The sequence below is a fragment of the Mesocricetus auratus genome, unplaced genomic scaffold (genome assembly GCF_017639785.1).
Source record: "Mesocricetus auratus isolate SY011 unplaced genomic scaffold, BCM_Maur_2.0 Super-Scaffold_6723, whole genome shotgun sequence".
Lineage (NCBI taxonomy): Eukaryota > Metazoa > Chordata > Mammalia > Rodentia > Cricetidae > Mesocricetus > Mesocricetus auratus.
Genome location: NW_024429183.1, coordinates 13058231 through 13081348, shown reverse-complemented (window position 1 = coordinate 13081348; position 23118 = coordinate 13058231). Strand labels below are relative to the sequence as shown.

Here is a 23118-nt window from a genome sequence, read left to right as displayed (position 1 = left end):
GTACTATGTAACTATACCTTATAGAAAAGAACAAGAAAATTCAAGGCACTACCCTTTTCAGTTTCCAAGAACAGTAAGACATAAGAACTTCATTAGTAAAACTTATGTGTCAAGTATCCTACTCAACTAAGAGAAAATTTGGTTTCTATTCAGTAAGACTATAGACAAAGACAGGCATACGAGAGAGAACAAAGCAATAATAACTGTTTTCAAAATATAACAAAAGCTCTGCTTATAAAGTTGTAAGGACAGAGGGCAAGCCATTAAAAAGCAACTCTGGAGTCCTTTATCTTACACTACACAAAGCTTTCTTCTTTGTGTTCAGACATTCCTCACTAGGAGTCAAAGAGCAGTAAGTAACTGAGAACTTCGGCTCCTGGTATGCAGATTTGGACAGTGGGACTGCTCTGTCTGGGACCAGCTCTAGTTACAATGAGACCTTTTCTTTAAAAACAACAAAAGAAAGCCAGGTAGTGATGTACGACTTTAATCCCAGTGCTCAGGAGGCAAGGCAACTGTACCTCTGTGAGTTCAATGCCAGCTAGGTCTACAGAGCAAGTTCCAGGACAGCAGGGCCACACAGAGAAACCCTCTCTCAAAACAAACAAAACAAAACAAAAAGGAATAGGGGAATAACAGGAAGAGAAGAAAAAGAAAAGTCAAGCAGGTGTACATATTGGTTCTAAATTTGATCAAGCCCACCCAAAACTTAGTGAAATAATGAATATTTTGGCGGTGAAAATATTTTGATTTCCAAAATAACTCCGTTGAACAAACTAGCCTTGAACTCAAAAACCTTTCTACTTTTGAATACTGTGGCTCAAGTTACAGACTTGTGCCTCCACTTTTATGACTACATTATGGCATATCTTATGCCATCATTAAGTGAGTTTTATAGAACTAAAGTTTACAGTTGCTATTTAGTAAAGCCTTTAAACAAAGGTCATCTTGGCAATATCTCAACACAAATTGATGAAAAACAGACAACAGGGGGGCTGGAGAGATGGCTCAGAGGTTAAGAGCATTAACTGTTCTTCCAGAGGTCCTGAGTTCAATTTCCAGACCCTACACAACCGTCTATAATGAGATCTGATGCCCTCTTCTGGCGAGTAGGCAAATGTGTACATAGAACATTGTATACATAATAAATCTTAAAAAAAGAAAAGAAAAACAGTCATCTTAACACCTACTTTGCCAACCACAAACTCTAACTTCAAATGGTCATGGAAAATACTATTTACTTCCGCCAAGATGTCACAGGGAGTGAACGAGTAAGGGAAAGGTAATCTGAACTCTATAAACTTGAGGGATAAGAGAAAATAAATATTTGTTCATAAAAACAGTAGTTTATCTTTGACTTCCTCAAAGTAAGCCTGTACAATGTTCTGTGTTGGCCTTCCTTTCACATCATAAAGGGAACCAAGAAATTCCCGTCTTACCTCAAGTCCATGCCTTAAGACTCTCAGTGATGACCGGGGTCCCCTACCACAGGCTACATACAGCTGTGGAGTGTCTTCATTGGCCAGATCAGCTATCTGCACAACAAGGCGAAAATGTCTATTGTACTAAGCTTTCAAATACAACTATGAAAGGACAAACTATTCTCAATTTAAAGTTACATAATGGCTACTGATTGGGAAAAGAGAAAAGGCCCCAGTGTTCCACATTAAACAAACAAGAAAACCCCACAAAAAAACTGTTGGGTGGTGGTGGCACACTTAATCCCAGCACTCAGGAGGTAGAGGCAAGAAGAAGTCAGCAGCCTGAGTCTGGTTGACAGAGTGAGTTCCAAGACAGCAAGGAATACACAGAGAAACCTGTCTTGAAAAACAAAACAACAAAAACCAAACACTTATGTAATTTGTTCAGAAGTCAGAAAGGAACTTTGACATTGAGTGAAATGAAGTTTCTTCCACTGTAATTAAAAGAGTCAAATTATATTGAATAATTATAACTTTGTCACTCATAAAAACAATTTTAACATAAGTTTACAGGTGTTTCAATGACCTTAACCACTACTTCAAACAATTATATAGTTGCATATATGCTTATGATATGGCTAGCCAACTCATATGTATCTGCACCAAGGACAGTGTTCAACTTGAATCTTATACAATCAGTCAGGCAGGACAGCTTAACCCTGTAGTCCCAGCACTCAGGAGGCTGAGGCAGGAGGATAGTGTGTTCAAGACTAGACTTGAGCTACAGAGTTAAGACTGTCTCAGAACAAACACCCCTCATAGACTGATAAGTTTTAGGCCCTGAACTCCAGTTTTTCACAGCAGTGACTGCACAGAGAGGAAAACCTTAAATGATCACATTTCAATTTAATAACCGGCTGGCACAGTGTGGAGGTGACTGATTAAAGTCATACCTGGCAAAACAGAATGGGAGAGAGGCTGTCCAGTTCATCAACCAGCACAAGGTTTTTGAGTGGTCTTGGCTGAAAAAAGAATGTGTCTCCTTCTTCTAGTGGCATGGCAGATGAAAATTCAGGTTCTTCATCATCATCTCCAAGATGGGCAATTTGATATAAGTAGCTGTGGAAAAGCAAAGAATTTTCTTTGACACAGATTATGCATAAATGATTGATCATAGTCAGATTTCAGTATACTGGGAAATGGGATATGATTCCAAAGTTAGCTGTAAAAACTTTAAAGGGAGATGAAAGAAGGTACTTAGGCAAATGGCATGTTGAAGAACGAGAGTATGGACTAGGGAGAGCTCAGTTGGAGGAATGCCTAACATCCAAGCATGGGGACCCTAGTTCAGATTCTCAACACCATATAAAACTCAGGATGCAGCAATACCCATCTATAATCCCAGAGCTGGGGAGACAGGCATGGATCAGTGTACTTCAGGTTCAGTCAAGACCTTGTTTCAGAAAATGAGGTAAAGAACCTTGAGGAAAACACCTGACACTCACACATGCATCTACTGGAGACAAGGCAGAAATAGCACAATCTCCTAGAAAGCATCTACACTTTAATTATGAGAAAACTGAGCTTAAAATTAGTGTTTTGCATACACGTTAGCAGCTTCTGGTAAGACCTTGTCATTTATGTAAGTGATTTGAAGTTGTGGATATTGGTTTTAAATAGCAACTGGAGTTGAGAGATTTCTTTCATTTGGCAATGAAAATCCACCAAAGATTGTTAATACAGAGTAATGTCACTAAGGAAACAACTCTATAAAGACTGGATTTCGCAGGAAACCCAATTAAGTTTCGATTAGAACCACAAAAAGAAGTAAAAATAGAACTTTGCATTTGACTAAAAGTAGTAGAAGAAAAATAAATTGAGAACTTATAAATCACTAGAAGTGGCTCTTTTATAGTCATTAATAAAAAATCCTGGTCGTGGCACACTGGTGATGTGGGCAGGCAGTGTAGTTACTAACAACCTTCAAGTTTAGGTCTGCACAAGAAGTACTTGTCGAACCTCTCTGGTTTTTAGTTTTCTAGAGACAATCATCTCACTATGTAGCCCAAGCTGGCTTCAAACTTGAGATTTTCTTGCCTCAGTCTCCTAAGCGCTGGGATCTAGGTATATGACAACACACACTCAGCTAAAGGTATTTTGCAGACATTCAGAGGCAGTGACTGAAGCCATGAAGTAAAGGAAGCACACACACAAAAAAAAAAGACACAAAAATGAGACTGGAGGGAGCCTTGGGAAGGTGGTGGCTTAAGAGCATTTGCTGGTTTTTTGTTTGTTTTGTTTTTCAAAACAGGGTTTCTCTGTATTGTTTTGGAGGCTGTCCTGGAACTCGTTCTGTAGACCAGGCTGGCCTCACAGTGATCCGCCTGCCTCTGCCTCCTGAGTGCTGGGATTAAAGGTGTGTGCCACCAATGCCCAGCTGCAGTTGCTGTTCTTACAGAGAACCTGAGTTCAGTTCCTAGCATCTATATCTTGACTTGTTCCAGATGCCCTCTTCTGGCTTTCTACATGCATGTGGTGCATATACATACAGTCAGCATACACACACATAAAATAACATTTTAAATAACTTTAAAAAAACCATTTATTAAATGAGAGAGAGAGAGAGAGAGAATATACAATAGAAAAAAAGGGCTGGGGTAAATGCATACAAAGAGAAAACAAGAGCAATGCTTCTTCTGAAAAACCTTTACAACTCTGTGAAAACCTCCCTAGCTCTGAAACCACACCAACCACACCTCCCTTCTGCCAACTTTTACTATTTATGGTAATCAATGTAAACTGGGACAATAAAAGGATTACTCACTGATTTCCAAATTCTGATGCCACAAAAAGGAAGCCTGTTTTAAGCACACACATTGCAGCAGCAACAGGCACGGTATCAAAATACTTCAGGCGAATCTCAGTTACCTGGAGTAAAAAGACTAGTGTAAAGGCAAGTACAGCTTGGCCACAGAAACCTGCTGTCATTCACCACAAGCAGAACTAAGTAAAAAACAAAAACAAACAAAAGAATCTCACTATGTTCAGTATCTAAACAACAAGGGAAGAAATGATAACTCAGACCTGCTGGGTCTACTGCTCTCTCTGTTTCAACCCCAAAGTTAATTTAGACTAAGTCTATATGACACAGAAAAATTGAAAATGACTGCCTAACCTTTACAAATCGTACCAATTCCTACCTAAATGGTACCTAGGTAACTAAAACTGCCTATTGATCACATCAATAAAAGACCATGCATATTATCAACTTCCAAGACATGAAGAGCTTTTTTCTGATTCACATCAATTATTGTTACGACTTTACAAGACCAGATACTAATTAGCCAGAATGGGAAAACCCATTTTCACATTCAAACCCAAAAGTAACCACTTTCTAAGGTATCTAAATTTCTTTTTGCTTTAATTAAAAGTATGTTTTTGTCTCATGACCATACATCATATATATAAAACAAACAAACAAACAAAAAAAAAGCACGGGCTGGAGAGACGGCTCAGAGGTTAAGAGCACTCGTTCTTCTAGAGATCCTGAGCTAGAATCCCAGCAACCACATGGTGACTCACAACCATCTGTAATGAGATCTGGTGCCCTCTTCTGACCTGCAGGAATACTGCCGGCAGAACACTGTATGCATAATAAATAAATTAAAAAAAAAAAAAAAAGAAAGAGAAGGCCTCCATGAGACCAGTCAAAAAGGACAAAACAAGACACAATAAGAAAAGGCAAAAGCCCTCTTTGACTTGTCAAGAATCAGGTGTACTTACTCCCTATCTTAACGCAGGGAAACATCATGATGGATAGATGGTTGCAAAGAAGCTTTGTAAATCTTACATGTATATATAGCAAGTACTTTAGACAAGAGCTTTAAATTATATTCAAATTAAAACAGACTACAAAAATACATATTTCCCCCTCCATCCATGGTCTACTTACCATATCTTCATCTGTCTCTAAAGTAATCTTAAAGATATCTCCCTGCTCCGTTTGGGCCAAAAAGAAGAACATGGACTTGGTTTTATGGGTAGCAGAGCAAACAAAAATCATTCCTCTTTCAGGGTCATCCAGGTCATTCTAGCAAGGTCAAATGTATAATCAACATCTTAGAAACAGGTACTCTTTATTCTAGAATTCAGTACTTTAACAATAGGAACTATACAGACTACTCAAGATCTAACATACAACTATTAACCACAGAAGCTGCCAACTGAACAAAACAACTAAAAACTTGTCTGATAGAAATACATACTAGCCGGGTGGTGGTGGCGCACGCCTTTAATCCCAGCACTCGGGAGGCAGAGGCAGGTGAATCTCTGTGAGTTCGAGACTAAGCCTGGTCTACCGAGCAAGTTCCAGGACAGGCTCCAAAACAATACAGAGAAACCCTGTCTCGAAAAACCAAAAAAAAAAAAATCAAAGCTGAGGGGAACAAAATAAGATCGAATGTGCCCAGAGGATTCAGACTGCACAGGAAAGAATATCTACACACCTCAAAAACCACCATCATATGCTATAACTTCACAATTAAGTAAATAAGGTAGGCACTGCCTTAGTGATCATTTGCTCAATAGGCAGAGAGCTCCCCTAGCATGTGCAAAGCCTTGGGTCCCAGAGCTGAATAAACAAGGCATGGTAGCACATGTCTGTAATCCTGTCACTTGGAAGGACACAAGAATTACAGAAAGACAAGCTTATCCTGAGCTAACCTGAGCCTATCCCAGGTTAGAAAATAACAAAATAGTAATTTCCCCTCTTAAAAATACCAGTTTTAGAAAAAGAACATTTACTTCTTCAAATAACTAAAATTTGGCAACAGATATACTAGGGCCAGTGAGATGGCTAAGTAGATAGCAATGCTTGCTAAGCTTAACAACCCCAGTTTAATTAAAGGCCCACACAATGGAAGGACTCTTGAAGTTTGTCCTGTCTGACCTCCATACATGTACCTTGGCATACATGCAAAAAGAGAGAGATAGGCCAGGTGGTGGTAGGGTACAACCACCACCTGAGTTTGAGGTCAGCCTGGTGTATACAGCTAGTTCCAGGTCAGTCAGGACTACACAGAGAAACCCTGTCCTGGGAAGAAAAGGGAAAGCGGCTATTCCATAATCATAAAAATATAATTCATTTTCCAAACAACAATTGAATATCCTCTATGGCAAAAACCTTACCCGTCTCCTGGGAATTGGACATCGGATATCTGGTTGGTCACCAAAGTTCTTATAGGTGATATAATTTTCAGAACAGATCAGCACTCCACTTGGACCATCTGACCCTCCAGGAACTATGAGAGGAAAGAAATAAAAAAGTTTAACAGTAACTTAAGCTGGGTGTTGGTGGTACACGCCTTTAATCCCAGCACTTGGAAGGCAGAGGCAGGCGGATCTCTTATGAGTTCGAGGCCAGCCTGGTCTACAGTTCCAGGACAGCCTCCAAAACAATAGAGATACCCTGTCTCGAAAAACAAAAACAAAAACAAAAACAAAAACACGTAACTTAAGCTACTCTAAGCTGCTTTTATTTTCAACTGCTCTCCTCACTTGATAAGGTTGTATGCCAGAAGCTAAAAGACAAGCAAACCAAGTATCTTTTCCCTGATGTCCACTTTAAATGGAAGTCCTTGGCAGGTGGAGGAGGTAAGAGGATCAAAAGCCAAGTCACCTTCAGTTACACAAAGAGTTTGGGGCTAGCCTGAGCTGTATGAAAGCCTGTCTCTGAAAATTGAAATAAAGCCAGGAATGGTAGTATCTATCTATAATCCCAGTACTTAGAGTTCAAGAGTTATCTACACTAAAAGACTTGAAACCAGCCTCAAGTGCTTAACACACAAGCAAGAGGGTCATTTAAAAACGGTAGATGAGCTTGGCAGTGGTGGCACACACCTTTAATCCAGCACTTAGAAGGCAGAGGCAGGCAGATCTGTTAGTCCAAGGCCAGCCTGGTCTACAAAAAGAGTTCCAGGACAGGCTCCAACGCAATACAGAAAAACCCTCTCTTGAAATACAAAACAAAACAAGCTGTTAAATAAAAGCATACCCTGTAATCTCAGCACTGGGGGGGAACGAGATGGAGAGGATGATATCCCTGGGGTTTGCTGTCAGTGCTCTTAGCCGCTGAGCCATCTTCCAGGCCTCGTCCTCAGTTCTGATATGCACATAAAATCATATAACTCTATCACTCTGTTCTCTCTCCCTCTCTGGCTTTTTGAGACAGGGTTTCTATGTGCGGATTTGGAGCCTGTCCTGAAACTCACTTTGTGGACCAGACTGGCCTTGAACTCAGAGATCTTGCCTGCTTCTACCTCCTGAGCACTGGGATTAAAGGTGTGCACCAATATTGCCTGACTCATCAATCTCTTTAGATCACTAACAGTAATGCTTTTCAAGTTCAAAATTGACTTGTCTTCACATTCCAGAGCATAAGAGTTATTAAACAGCACCTTTTGTTTGTTTCTCTATGTAGCCCTGCATGTCCTAGAACTCATTCTGTGGATCAGGCTGGCCTTTACTTCAGAGATCCCCTGCTGGAATTAAAGACATGTGGCACACAGACTTTTTTTTAAACTCACTTTACCATCTTAATGTTTAGCCTCAAGAAAAACAGAAGCTTGGTACGATAGTCAACATCTGTAATTCCAACACTAGGGGACTAAGGCAAGAACAGTCATGAATTCAGGCTTAGCTTGTGCTAACTAACCAGGACTACAGAATGAGAACTTGTCTAAAACAATAAAACAGAAACATACAAGGCTAAGGGAATTAATTAATCCTATGTAGTCAAACCTATTGAATTTAGTCATAACATGGAGCAAGCAAAAGATACAAAAAAGGCTGGAGAGAAGGCTCAGCAGTTAAGAGCACTGGCTGCTCTTCCAGAGACTGGGAGTTCAATCCCAGCACCCTTATGACAATTCACAATTGTCTGACTCTGCCCTCTATAGACATACATAAAAGGGAAACACCCATATAAAGTAACTTTAACAGAAAAAAGAGGGGGGCACAAAGCAACACTGGACAAAAGTACCTGTAATAAGGAAGTTGCCATGTTCCTCCAAGGGTTCACTGTATTTTCGAACCACATGATTTAAACCAAGGTCTAATTCATAGAAAGTGAGCGTCTGCTGGGTGTTAGCTGCTGCTTCACCTGTCGGATCATTGTCTGCTTCCTGTGGGACAGTGCCGCAAAGACAAAACAGGAAGTTTTAGACTTAAAAAGGATATCAGGACCTTGCATTTACACAAGGAAGTAAAAGTTCACAGATTCCAAACAGTTTCCAGAAAAGCATCTATAATGGGAAAAAGATATGCTAGCAAGAAAGAGAAAAAATTTAAATAAAAGAGTAATTTAAGATCTGTTTCACTCAGAGGAGCAGATATCTGGGAGGAAGTGGAGGGAGCAGGAGAGGAGGGAGGGAGAACTGGGATTGGAATGTAAAAAATTGAATACATCCATACAATGAAGGAAACTGTTTAGGAAAAACTTGAGATGAATGGAGAGCGAGACAGTGAGCTAGTCTTCAGTACCTCATAATCCATTTCCAGACAAGCAAACATAGGATTTTCAAATCCTACATCTACTCCAACCACATGATATACTAGCGTGTTTGCTTTGTGGGCCTCCAGAGGAGATGAAATGGTAAGTCGGGCTGCAGCATCTCTGTTCAAGATATATACCAGTTTTTGCTTCTCAATTGCACCTATAGTTGAAAGAAATGAAACACACCAGATTTCCACACAATGACGGGATAGACATTTAGATATACACAATGTCTATTCTTTTAAAATAAGATCACTAACAGTCATCATTAACTGTACAAAAGTAGTATAAAGCCCTCTATTGTTAGCAGGCAACAAAATCATTATAACCTCTCTGTAATAAAAATCTTAATACCCCTTTAATTTTTCAAAATTTTTAAGGTGCCCTGGACTTAAGGACACTGAGAAACACAACAGTAACTAATGTATTTGTTAGCTACCCTTTGAATTAAGCCTAGTGGTTTGTAACTGAAGGGTTGCCCTCTAGAGAGGCCTGATCAGACACACAGAATCTCCTTCAAGAGTTCATCAGAGAAGAGACATGAAAGTGAATCATCACTTCAGGCTGAAGAAAGCAACCACACTGACTACAACTAAGATCACTTCACGGTAGCCTGTGCTACCGATGAATTAATTTTTTCCAAGTAGATAAAAAGTAGTTACTTTATGACTTTCCTACTATTTTAAAAGGAAGCCTTTAACAAAATTAAATCAACTAAATGTTAGTACATTAAGTGACAGACTGGAACACTGCAAAGATCAAAGCATGAGCACATGGAAAAATCAGAGAAGCCTCAAGAATAAATAAAGTAAGTTACTCACTAATCATAACAGCTCTCCCTTTGGGATCCACAGCTAAGAACTGTCCAGGAACAATGCGGCGACATCCACTTTTGCCAAAAGTTTCTTGGTGAATTTTCTCAAACATATTCTTAGATGGCTGGTATTCCAAGATAACAATTCGGCCCGAGTCACTACCCACTACAATGTAGTCTTTGGTGCCACCTGTTAGCCTAAAGGCCATAAGTGACCGGATAACACCAAACACTTCCACGGTAAGGAGGGTATGTACTTTGCCAGTGTTAGGGTCTGGGCGAAGTAACTCCAAGATCTTCCCACGAGAAACAACAATTTCCTGTTGTTTGGTTCCTAAGTCACCAAAAAATAAAGATCATAAATACTCAGAATGAGCCCCAAAATAACCAGGTTGGATAGAAAGGGCAGTGAAGACAAATGGAATTAGTTGGGGGAATCTATGTTTTGAGTTAATTTATTACACTTGAAAAGGTACTTTCCCCAGAATTGACCTAACCAAAGTAATTATAAAGGGCTAAATAAATAAAAACAAAACAAGCTCATTTTCCTAAAATAGGTTACCAATAACACAATTGGGAAATACTTGTTACTGATAATGATCCTGCATGGATTCATATCCTTATGCTCATATGGCAAGCACTTTATCCATGATGCTAACTTAGTTGTCAGGTTTAACAAGTGCTTTCATCAGATAAGCTATCTTGCCAGTCCTTTTTCTTTTTTAAGACTATGTATCTTAGGTGGGTGGTGGTGGTACACACCTTTAACCTCAGCACTCAGGAAGCAGAGGCAGAGGCAAGCAGATCTCTGGGAGTTCATGGCCAGTCCGGTTTACAGAGCTGGTTCCAGAACAGTCAAGGCTATACACAGCCTATATAGCTTAGGTTAGCCTCAAACTCACCATGTACTTCAGACTTCAGGCTGACCTTCAACTCATGCTCATAATACCTCAGCCTCCTGAGTGTTAGGGCTATAGGCATGAACTATCACACCCATTTAAGATATTCTTTTCAGCAAATCTGATATCAAACTCCAGATTAAGACCTGTTATCCCAGCTCTGGGAGGCTAAGGCAGGAGGACTACCAAGTGAGGACATCTTGGACTAAAGTGAGACTGTCTTTGGAAAGAAAAAAAAAGGACTATGACTTGTACAGCTTATGTTTCACAACAATACACAACTTGGGAAGAAATATGCACTTATATTCAGAATCATATGGAAGGAAATGCATCTGAAATTGAGTGACAAATAATACACCATAATTTAACACACTGATTTTTTTGTAAATGGGAAGCATTTCTGCAACAAAAGATAAGCACTATATGTATAATTTTAACATAAGTATTAATTCATTTCAATTTACAAAATTAATACCTAGAGAACTTACCAGAGAAGTTGCCATGAATGGCAAAGCTGATGCCAGTGGCCCGCTGTAAGGTCAAGTTGTACAGAAACATGGTGACAAGCAAAACCGTGACACAGTACTTCTGTCTTGGATATACCAATAGTCAACGGAGGCTACAAATACAAAAACATAAAAAGAAATTCTGTATGGGACCTTCTGTTTGAAGACAGAACCAGTAGAGTTAAGGCCTACTACAGAACACCATACTTATTAAGAGTGCCTTTTCAAGCCAGGCGCTGGTGATGCACATCTTTAATTCCAGCACTCGGGAGCAGAGGTAGGAGGATCTTTGTTGAGTTCGAAGCCATCGTGGTGTACAAAGTGAGTTCCTGAACAGTCAAGGCTATTACACAGAGAAGCTCTGTCTCGAGATACCAAGAGCTTGCAGGGAAGGAATGTATCTTATTGCTAGAATCCTTGTTTAGTGTGTATGAGGCCCTTGGTTGCATTCTCAAGGGGGAAAAAAATACAGCATCATTTACATGTTAGGCAACACTCGGTATACATATCACATGAATCTTATGAAAGCCTGCATATTGGCATGAGCCTGCATTGTGAGCCCTCTGAGCTACACAGTGAATCCCAGAACGGACAATACAGCAATAATCTGAAAGATTCTTTCTGCCAGGTGGTGGTGGTACACGCCTTTAATCCCAGCACTCGGGAGGCAGAGGCAGGCAGATCTCTGAGTTCAAGGCCAGCCTGGTCTACAGAGTGAATTCCAGGACTGACTACAAACTAAACAGAGAAACCCTGTCTTGAAAAAAAATTTTACTTTTTTCTCTGAAACAAGGTCTCATGTAGTTCTTTTTTGTTTTGAGACAGGGTTTCTCTGTGTAGCTTTAGAGCCTATCCTGGCACTCGCTCTGTAGACCAGGCTGGCCTTGAACTCACAGAGATCTGACTGCCTCTCTTCCAAAAGTGTGCACCAACAATGCCTGGTTTCATTTGTATAATATAGTCTGAGTTCCAGAACTCAGAGATACTCCTGCCTCTGCCTCCCAGCTACCGAGATTAAAATGACAAGCACCACTGCATCCAGCTACCCCCGTTTTAGGGAGAAAGAAAAATTAAGCCAGGCATTATGGCTCTTTTCTGCAATCCTAGCACTGGAGAGGCAGAATTAGGATTACTACATATTCAGTGGCCAAAAAATCAAAAACAAACTATGGCCAAGGAAACTTAAGCTCAAAAATTATATTCATTGCCCAACATATAGAAAGTAGTGAACTGCCAGGAACTAGAACTTGCTCAATTAATGCAACATGCCTACATCTTTTTTGCATTCAAAACTCAACTACATGGTAAAAGCTTCAGACCCATTTCCATTGACCCAATAAATACTCTTTGGGAATAAATCTTTCCGTATGCTTATATATGTGTATAAATATTCAAGAACACACATTTATGCCATACTTTGTCCCCTCTTTAACCAAAGGATGGATACTAGCTATATTCAATACATTGCAAATTCTTTATGAATTGCCTTTTTGCTACATACACAGAGAGTCTTATTCAATAGCTATATTATAACTCACTTAGCAAAACTATTAATACTGCATATACAGGTTCATAAGATTTATTACCAGAAGTTGAACTGGCAGATTGAGGGATTTAAAATTTAAAATCGTTGGCATGCATGAGTTCCAGTTGCACCAAAGTGACATTTGCTCAAACTTTGGTCTTTGTTATCTTGGTCTAGTTTTCACTTGCATCTCTTAAGGCTCTATATTTGAGAATATTGTGCTTGTGGCTATGGGAAAGAAACCCCTGGCGTTGTGCTAGAGCTAGGTTACACTTCAGATCAGATGAACGATTAAAATGAACGTCTATTCACTCATTAAATAGGAAAACAAACGGGTTCCCTACCGTATTAAAGGGATGCATCCTGGAGGAATATCACACTAGTACTACAATAAATGCCAGGAAACATTAATCGCCAAAACTTGGAAAGCTTCCCTCCCCGCCCCTGCTCCAAGCTAAGAAGCCCGTGATTTCTTCAGTTCCAAGATCACCTTTTACATCTCGCACACTCTTCAGACAAATGCTATTAGCCTTCATTTTTTTTAAACAGGAGGATACATGTTAAACAAAATCCAAACCAGATTCTCAGATACAAAGGCTGTTTTCGTTATTTACACTTCTTGTAACTTGGCGTCAACAATTTATTCCCTCCAGAGTCTCCCTGTCACCTCCGGCCTCGCACTCTAGAGAATACTGCCTCAACCTCCCCGCGTGCTGGGAATAGAGGAGTGCGCCACCACGTCAGACTTGCAAGCCTTATTTTAAAGGACTCGTCCCCACTCTGCAAAGAGAAGCGAGGGGGAAGAGTCCAGGAAGCCATTTGAGCACTGCAAGCATTTTCCTAATTTCCTCACGCCTACCAAATCCCTCCGGCCTAAAACTGCCTCTGCGACTACCGCCAAAGTGCCGAGCAGCTCCTCTCGTGTAACGGCTCTCCACTTCTTCCGCGACAGACAAGTTGCCAGGCCACTTTTTTACCCTGCTGGAAGAAGGATGGCGTCGCTATCCGATGGATGCTGAATTCCTTCAAGGCCTAAGCCACCGCCAAAGCCAACCCGCCGGCGTCCGCCATTAGCCCTCAAGACGGGGCCTTCGGGTGGCGCGCGACGGGAAAAGGTATCCAGCCTCCGCCTGATAAAAAGATGTATTTTTAAAATGCTTTACTCTTGCTTCTGCGGGCTTTCAAGTTATTTGACTATTACAGTAGATTTGCTGTAGAATAGAAAATTAATTTTAGAACTAGACTTGAAATTCATTGATCGGGCATCTCTGTGGACAGCCCAAAGCTCGCCACGCCAACGCAGCGGGGACCTCGCGAGCCCGGAAGCGCCTAAGAGGAACCAAGATGGCGGATGTGGAATCCCCTCCGAAGTTGCCAGGAGCGCCTCCGCCACCGGAGGGTGTGCGAGGAGGCCACTGCTCCGAAATCTCCACCGAGCTCATTCGCTCTCTGACAGAGCTGCAGGAGCTGGAAGCCGTGTACGAACGCCTCTGCGGCGAGGAGGTGGGGAGCTGATACTCATTTTTCCTGAAGGAATTCAGCGGCACAGGACATCAGAGGCGTCAGTCCCTTTACCAGGGACTTAGCTCCCTAAGACGCTTTAGTGTAGTTGGGCATTTGGGTACACCTGTCAGTTCTGTTCTCTCAAGCTTATTTGGCTAGTTGCCTGGACTGTCTTCTTTCTTGGTCTACACCGGTGTTGATTTCCCTGACCAGTAAAACTGGAAGTAGCGTGTGTTGTTTATTATATATGCATACAGCGGGTGTGGGTGTGTATCAAATTGTTATTTATTATATATGCACACAGTGTGTGTGTGTGTGTGTGTGAAATTGTTTGATTTCCAGAATAAGAATTGCTTTGGCTTGAGAAGTGAAAAGTTAATTAAAGTTTTTTCTCGACTCATTTAAGGGAGAAGTTATTGCCAATCAGCTTGAAATTTTAAGACTGTTTTGTAGGGAATGATTATGTGTGTAATTTTAGCATTTCAGTTAAATGCAACGCTTGGTATACGTTTGAAAATTTTCTTATTTTGAGACGGCCTCGTTGTTGCCCTGTCTGTGGCAACCTCCCAAGCTACTGGTACTGTAGGCAAGCTCACATTTCTTTTGAAAGCTCCCTGCTAGGAGTTTGAATTTTAAAGACTAAGGCACAGCTAGCTATCTTAGTCACAGACAAGTCATTTCATCTCTTGTACCTTTGATGTATTTTCAAGTAATGGGTATGTACAGAATTCTTATTCCTTTCTATTGATAGTATGTTATCTCTTTATACCTTTACTTTTTCATGGCAACCTGATGCTGTCAGTTTAGTTTCCAGTGTGGTTGGATTCCTTGCTAGTCAGATGTAAAAGTTTGGCAGCTGTTTTCTCAGTGAACTTTTTTTTCTTTTAGACAGGATGTAACTATATAGCCCTACCTGGCCTGCTATTTACTATATAGATGATTATTATCTTTCAGTATTTTCAAATGTTGCTTTGCATCAATTCTAGCAGTTTCTCATACTTTCTCAGTAAGAGGTGTTTTAAAGTTCAACGCCTTGACTTAACATTCCTAACATTAGCAGGGCGTTGGTGGCGCATGCCTTTAATCCCAGCACTTGGGAGGCAGAGACAGGTGAATCTCTGTAAGTTCGAGACCAAGCCTGGTCTACCGAGTGAGTTCCAGGACAGGCTCCAAAACAATACAGAGAAACCCTGTCTCGAAAAACCAAAAAAAAAAAAAAAAAACATTCCTAACATTATATTCATTGAGTCAATTAATACATTGGAGAAATTTTTGAGAACTTATGCATGTAATAACGTTGGCTCATAATTACCCCCTCTGTATACTAAGTACATAGGAAGAAAGAACTTTTTTTTAATGTTATGGCTTCTGTGGAAATTTCATTTGTTTACGCTAACATATTATATTTTGTTTCTTTTTAAAATTTATGTGTGCGGGAAAGCAAGTGTTTCAAAGAACAGGTGTAGAAGTCAGAGGACAATTTTCATAATTGATCTCTCTTTCTACCATGTGGACCCTAAGGATTAAATTCTAGTCATCAGACTTGATGGCAAGAGTCATTTCTCCAGGCTTTGTTTTGATTTTGCGACAAGGTCTCATGTGGCTCATGTAGCTCAAATTGACTATGTGGCTAAAACTGGCCTTAACTCCCGCCTGTCTCCTGAGTGCTGGGATAACAAAGGAAGCATCAACACACATCTGGATTAGCCACTAAATTTTAGAGCCTATTTGTGTGAAACACTCTACAAGTAGTATTGAATAAATACTCATCTGCTAGATGGAATAAGATATACTTGAAATAAGCTATGTGTAATGGGTATGCCTATAATCCTAGCACTTGAGAAGTAAAGAAAGAACAAGAGTTCAAGTCATCCTGAATTTCAGAACAAATGAGAGACCATCCTGAGTCACATGAGACTCTATATCAAAACAAACATGAGAAAAATTACATAGCCAATTATTTAGTCCAAAACAACAAACCAAAGCAGTGTTAATGTCCAAAGGGACTATAGTGGGAGGAAAAAAATTTGAAATGGGATTCACCTTTTAGCCAGGTTGAATTGGATAACTTTGTTTTGGGTTGGTTTGTTGTTTTGAGACAGGGTTTCTCTATGTAGTACTGGCTGTCTAGGAACTCGTGTGTATACAAGGCTGACTTCAAACTCACAGAGATCCAACTGCCTCTTCTTCCCATTGCTGGCATTAAAGATGTATGCCGTTACACCTGGCTAAATTAGATAACTCCCAAAGTTCCTTGTACCTAGGGTTAGGCAAAGAGTTTAGTATTTGAACACTTGCCTGGCAGGTACCAGGTGGTAAATTTAATCCCTAGTAATTTAAAAAGGAAATTCCTAGTCAGGCATGGAATTTCTTTAATCCCAGCATTCAAGAGGCAGGCAGATCTCTTGAGGCTATCCTGGTCTACAGATCAAGTTTCAGGATGGTCAGGGCTACACCCAAAAAAAAAAAAAAAAAAAAAACCCTGTCTTCTAAAAGAAAAGAAAGAGAAACTTCCTTATATGCATTCTGAGATAAGATGTTTGTTCATGTTTCAGAAAGTAGTAGAGAAAGAGCTGGATGCTCTTTTGGAACAGCAAAACACCATTGAGAGTAAGATGGTCACTCTCCACAGGATGGGGTGAGTATGTATCACAGCAAAGTTGTACATTCCAATGGGGAGCACTGGATAAAATTAGTTTTCCTAGCCAAATAATAGTCCAGGCTTTTACGAGGGTAAGGTGGGAGAAGCTTGCTGCAAGTTCAAGGCCAGCCTGGGCTACAAAGTGAGACTCTGTCTCAAGAAAGGAAAAAAAGGATTCTTTTTCATAACTTTGTTTTATGAACTGACAGGCATTTGAACTGAAAAGGAACAATATTCAAAGCAATATACACTTTGGTAGTTATCAAAAAGTCTTGAAACCCCAAATAATGGCTCAGATCTGTAATCAATCCTTGGAGTTGGAGGTAGAATTATCAGGAATTCAAGGCAGTTTGAGCCACATAAGACCCGAAGAAGAACAAAAAAGTCTGGCTTTAGACTACAATCAGGAACGGTGCTACACAGCTTTACTCTAATAGTTCGGAGGTAGGGGCAGGTGGATGTGGGGTTCAAGGCCAACTTCAGCTACATAGTAAGCTAAAAGTCTAGCCTAGGCTATGAAAAACCCTCTCAAAAAGCAAAACACAAATAATGTCCTTGATCCACATGGAACCTTGTTAAAATGCAAATTTTGGCCAGGCAGTGGTGGCATGTGCTTTTAGTCCCGGCACTTGGAAGGTAGAGGCAAGTAGATCTCTGAGTATGATGCCACCCTGGACTACAGAGTGAGTGCAGAACAGCCAGGGCTGCACAAAGGAGACCCTGTCTTGCAGCCCCCCTCCCAAAAAAAGAACTGCTTTTATCAATTTTGTATATTTCCTGAACATTGTGGTGTATGCCTATAATCTAAGTATTCAGGAATCTGAAGCAGCAGGATCTCAGTTTGAGGCCAGCTTGAAATGCTGCCTCAAAAAGGTGTAGAGGGGGACAAGGGACCCTGGGTGTGGTATTAAACACCTGTAATCCTAACACTTAGAAGATAAAAACAGGAGGATCAGGAGTTCAAGGCTCTCTTCTGCTTACACAGTGAGTTTAAGGCCATCCAAGCCTACATTAGATCTCATTATCAAAGCAAACAAAAAGAGTTGGGGACATGGCTCAATGATAGAGCATTTTCCTAGCCTGCACAATGCTCTGGGTTCAATCCCACGCGCGCGCACGCGCGTGTGTGTGTCTTTCTGTCTGTCTGTCTTTCTCTCTCTCTCTCACACACACACACACACACAGAGGGAGGGGAGAGAGAGAGGGAGAGAGTTGTGAAATAGGAGAAGTGAGACTAGAAGACATTCTCCATCTAGGGGGAACAAACAAGCAAACACCTATTCCCTCTGCCTCTGTGGATAAGTGTGCCTTGACAATGTCTGTCTCTAGTCCCAACCTGCAGTTGATTGAGGGAGATGCAGAGCAGCTGGCTGGAATGATCACCTTTACCTGCAACCTAGCTGAGAATGTGTCCAGCAAAGTCCGTCAGCTTGACCTGGCCAAGGTAATCCCACTGAGTTTTTGATGTTTAGGCTCATAGAAGAGAGGGAAGATGTTACATTAGAGATTAGAAAAGAACCATCCAGTAAAAATGCAATAGACAATACCAGAACCAGACAAGATACCACATGAAAACTCTAGATCATTAGCTCTTATGCATATACAAATAAAAATTCTCAATAAGCATTAAACGCAAATCCAACAACATAAAAAGGCTTGTCCTAGGAATGCAAAGGTGGTTTAACATCTGAAAAACAAGTAATGTAATGTCTACAGGGCTTGGTAGAGTATTTGCCTAGCATGCACTCAAGCCCTGGATTAGATTCCAGCACTGCAATGCTATGTTTCTGGTATTACATACATCTTAATTCAGTTATAAAGTTAATGAAATGAATATGGGCTCTTCTCATCCATCCTTCTATTGAAATGAATTAACCACATTAATTGAATCATGACATCTGTTAATGTCTTGATTATCATCATAACAGTTTATAAGTGGTAGTTTTTTTTTAAAATTTTGCCAGCAAAAAAAGGGCTGACATTTAACTAGATTCTGCTCCTAAATTTCTCTATGTTTTAAAGAGTGTTTTGAAGCAATAGGACATTGTCTTTAATCACAAAGAATTTTTGCAGAACCGGCTCTATCAGGCCATTCAGAGAGCTGATGACATCTTGGACCTGAAGTTCTGCATGGATGGAGTTCAGACTGCTTTGAGGAATGAAGATTATGAGCAGGCTGCGGCCCATATTCATCGTTACTTGTGCTTGGACAAATCAGTCATTGAGCTCAGCCGACAAGGCAAAGAAGGTCAGCATGATTGATTAATGATTATGGTTTAGTTATAAGCATCTGTGATCTAAACTAAGCAAACTCAAGAAAAGTGTGTGTTGCTGGGTATGATGCCTCAAGTCTATAGTGCAGTACTTGGGAGGCCAATGTGGGGGATCCCGTGAGTTCTAGGCCAACCTACTACAAAGTGAGACCCATATCTCTAAAAACACAACAAACAAGCAAAAACAAGATGAAATTTAGAAAGGTATGTATTATTAGGATGCTTCTGTATCTGGCAGTATGCTGTAAACACTGTACCATCCTAGAACAGATATTATTCCCCTTTGATAGATATCCTAATTGCTGTCTTTGCCAACTTGACATAAGCTAGAGTTACCTGGGAGGAACCTCAATGGAGAAAATGCCTACATTAGATTGTCTATAGGTGAGTCTGTGGGGCATTTGCTTAATTAGTGACTGATGTAAAAGGGCCCAACTCACTCTAGGTGGTGCCACATCTGGGTCAGTGGTCCATGAGACCAAGCAGTAAGCAACAGTTTTCCATGGCCTCTGCTTCAGCTCCTTCCTCCAGATTCCTGCCTGAGCTCCTGCCTTGGCTTAGCCATTGATGGACTGTTACCTATAAGCCATGCACTAGAAAGAAGTGCTTCATGTAGTACTCTGGACTTTCTGTGGTTTAGCCACTCCATCTCTGTAGAGTAGTCATTTGCCCTATATTCTATTGCAAGTGACCCTTGAGCTCTTCTTTGGGCCAGGACATAGACTGCTTCCAGTATTTTGCAAATACTCTTCATGCTTTTGCTTCTGTCTCTTTGCTTATCACAGTCCTCTTTTCCTGGAATGTGTGTCCCTCGTACTCAGATCTCAAAGTCCTGTCCAGGTTTAAGAGATGATACATAACCTTTTCTAGAAAGTCTTTTTAATTCTTTCATCCAGAAATATAACTTTTAGGCACCTTTCTTATGATTTTTATCATAAATTCAATTGTATTATGTATTTTAGGACACAGACTTTATCTTTTACTTGATTGTAATTTTCATGGCAGATTCATCTTTCAGTCATCCAAATTTGTTGTTGTTTTGTTTTTTCGAGACAGGGTTTCTCTGTGGCTTTGGAGGCTGTCCTGGAACTAGCTCTTGTAGGCCAGGCTGGTCTCGAACTCACAGAGATCCTGCTGCCTCTGCCTCCCAAGTGCTAGGATTAAAGGCGTGTGACACCACTGCTCAGCTGCTAGTCCAGTATCTTGTACACAGTCAGATCAGTATTTATTGTCATGTGAATAGTGGTACACAAAGTGGCATGGATCTGATATAGCGCCATTCTTTACATTGATCTTCATTTTCTCTCCATTGAGCAGGAAGCATTATTGATGCCAACCTGAAATTGCTGCAGGAAGCTGAGCAGCGTCTTAAAGCCATAGTAGCTGAGAAGTTTGCTGTGGCTACCAAAGAAGGTGATTTGCCCCAGGTGGAGCGATTCTTCAAGATATATCCACTGCTTGGTTTACATGAGGAGGGGCTAAGCAAGTTCTCGGAATACCTTTGTAAACAGGTATGGGCATTGTGTTAGTCAGGGTTCTCTAGAGTCGCAGAACTTATGGAATGAATCTCTCTTTTTATAAAGGGGATTTGTTGGAATGACTGTAGTCCAACTAATCCAACAATGGCTGGCTGTAAACAGAAAGTCTAAGAATCTAGTAGTTGCTCAGTTCCACAAGGCTGGTGTCTCAACTGGTCTTCTATATATATTGGAATCCCAAAAAGTAGGCTCCGGTGCCAGTGAAGGAATGGATGTGCTTTCAAGGAGAGGATAAGCAGGCAAAGAGTAAAAGCTTCCTTTTTCTGTAGACTCCAGCAGAAGGTATAGCCCAGGTTAAAGGTAGATCAAGGTTAAGGTTTGGATCCAAGGCGAGTGTCTTTGGGCCTCAAGACTGAGTAAAAGGCCTGTGTCTTCCAGCCTCAAAGGTCCAGACTAGAAGTGGATTCACCCATGCCAAACCAATCAGAAAAGCTTTTGCCAGGCGTTGGTGGTGCACACACTTGGGAGGCAGAGGCAGGCGGATCTCTGATTTTGAGGCCAGCCTGCTCTACAGAAAAAGTTCCAGGACAGCCTCCAAAACAATACAGAGAAACCTTGTCTCAAAAAACCGAAAGAAAGAGAGAGAGAGAGAGAGAGAGAGAGAGAGAGAGAGAGAGAGAGAGAGAGAGAGAGAGAGAGAGAGAGAGAGAGAGAAGCTCTCACAGGTGTGAAGGTGTGACCTCCATTTCTGGATTGTAGTTCATTCTAGATGTAGTCAAGTTCACAACCAAGAATAGCTATCACAGGCAGTAATTATTTAGTAGAATGATAGTATAGTTCTTTGCCTACAGAGTAAGACACTGTTGCTTGTTTAATTCTTCCTACATAGTACTAGAGAAGAACCTAGGACTTCGTGCATTGTATGCAGTCACTCTATCACTAAGCTATGTCTCCAGCACTCACTAGCCTCACTCTAACACACAGAAGCCTTAAACTTGAGAGTCTCCAACTTCAGCTTCACAAGTTGCTGGGTTTGTCAACAACAGGCCAGGCTAACAAGTCCAGTTTTGTTCTTTGTGCCTCTGATTGGCTGGGAATTTGCTGGGTATAATCTGGGAGAATTAGATACATGCATTCATTTGACACGTTTTTTTATCGCCTGTTGTTCTCCAGGCAGAGACCCCCATCTCATACAAACATACAAATAAACAATAAAAATTAAGCAAGATGACTCAGTGAGTAGAGTCATTTGCTGTCAAGCCTAAAAACCTCAGTTCAATCCCTGGGACCTACATGATGGAAAAAAGAAAAAAAGAAACAATTCCAGTAAGTTATCTTCTGGCCTTCAGACATGCATTGAGGCATACACATACATACATACACACACGCATACACAGAGAGAGAGAGAGAGGGAGAGAGAGAGAGGGAGGGAGGGAGAGGGACAGAGAGAGAGAATAAAACATTTAATTAAGTAAAATTGCTAGGCATCATGGTATAGCGTGTTTGTGATGCTACATCTAAGGCAGGAACATCACTAGTTTAAAGCCAGCCTCATGTATACGATCAGTTCTAAGCCGGTTTGGACTATATAGAGGGACCCTGTATTAATAAATAAATAAAATGCCCTGTGGCACGTTTTTAATTTTAAAGTATATTAATCTTTTTAATTTGTATTTTATGTGTATGAGGCTTTTGCCTGCATGTGTATCTGCACCACTTGCATGCCTGGTGCCTGTAACCAGAATTACAGGTGGTTATGAGCTACTTTGTAGGTGCTGGGAATTGAATGAAGGTTCTCTGAAAGAACAGCCAGTGCTCTGATCCACTGAGCCATCTCCAGCCCCCTCAGCAAAGCACTGTAAATAGTTACGTTTTAAGATCATTATTGAAATTAGGAGTATTTCTCCATTTAGCTAATAGTAGTCCATATTTTCAAAGAGATTTAAATATTTATTCCCCTCAATAAAAGAGCTGTCATGCTGAGCATGATTGCATATAGCAAAGTTCCAGGCCACATGCCAGGGTTACATAATGAGACCCTGCCTCCAAAAGATATATTAATTAGTCGGGCAATAGTGGTGCACGACTTTAATCCCAGAACTCAGGAGGCAGAGACAGGCAGATCTCTTTGAGTTTGCAGCCAGCCTGATCTACAGAGTGAGTTCCAGGACAGGCTCCAAAGCTAAACAGAGAAACCCTGTCTCAAAAAAAAAATTAATTAAAGGTTATCAAATTTTCAGATTCCTTGACCTACTTGAGCACCCACAAAGAGGTTCCTTAATGAAGCCTCCAACCTCCAACCACCAAGGAAAGCTGACAGGAAGCCTTTGGTCTGAGAAATATGTGTGTTTTTCTGCTTTCAGGTGGCCAGTAAGGCTGAGGAGAACCTGCTCTTGGTGCTGGGGTCAGACTTGAGTGATCGAAGAGCTGCAGTCATTTTTGCAGATACTCTCACTCTCCTGTTTGAAGGTGAGCCTCTTTCTCTGCTCTGAGGAAGCCAAAGACA

At 40.8% G+C, this 23118-nt stretch overlaps 2 protein-coding genes and 1 non-coding gene across 4 annotated transcripts in view; 1 reads left to right on the top strand and 2 right to left on the bottom strand.

Moving 5' to 3' along the window:
- Sf3b3 (splicing factor 3b subunit 3) overlaps nt 1-13830 on the bottom strand; it is a 38738-nt gene extending 24908 nt beyond the window's left edge. The window contains exons 1-10 of one of the 2 annotated variants that reach the window (XM_040736877.1): nt 13695-13830; nt 11175-11305; nt 9795-10121; nt 8961-9133; nt 8461-8602; nt 6609-6721; nt 5374-5511; nt 4246-4349; nt 2375-2540; nt 1440-1535 (exon numbers count right to left, since the gene is read on the bottom strand). In XM_040736877.1, coding sequence (XP_040592811.1) covers nt 1440-1535; nt 2375-2540; nt 4246-4349; nt 5374-5511; nt 6609-6721; nt 8461-8602; nt 8961-9133; nt 9795-10121; nt 11175-11244 — 1329 coding nt within the window. In that variant the 5' untranslated portion in view covers nt 11245-11305; nt 13695-13830. Of the gene's footprint in view, nt 1-1439; nt 1536-2374; nt 2541-4245; nt 4350-5373; nt 5512-6608; nt 6722-8460; nt 8603-8960; nt 9134-9794; nt 10122-11174; nt 11306-13576 lie in introns of both variants that reach the window. The other variant, XM_040736876.1, reaches the window with a different exon arrangement.
- Nucleotides 9462-9540, bottom strand: LOC121136677. Its single transcript, XR_005873733.1, has one exon. It is a non-coding gene; the product is annotated as a small nucleolar RNA SNORD111 (small nucleolar RNA).
- A 203-nt stretch (nt 13831-14033) lies between the features above and the next one.
- The window catches only part of Cog4 (component of oligomeric golgi complex 4), a 32714-nt gene continuing 23629 nt past the window's right edge, over nt 14034-23118 (top strand). The window contains exons 1-6 of the mRNA XM_040736905.1: nt 14034-14220; nt 16776-16858; nt 18191-18305; nt 18935-19109; nt 20452-20645; nt 22976-23081. Of these exons, the coding sequence (XP_040592839.1) occupies nt 14062-14220; nt 16776-16858; nt 18191-18305; nt 18935-19109; nt 20452-20645; nt 22976-23081 (832 nt within the window). The 5' untranslated portion in view covers nt 14034-14061. The remainder of the gene's footprint in view (nt 14221-16775; nt 16859-18190; nt 18306-18934; nt 19110-20451; nt 20646-22975; nt 23082-23118) is intronic.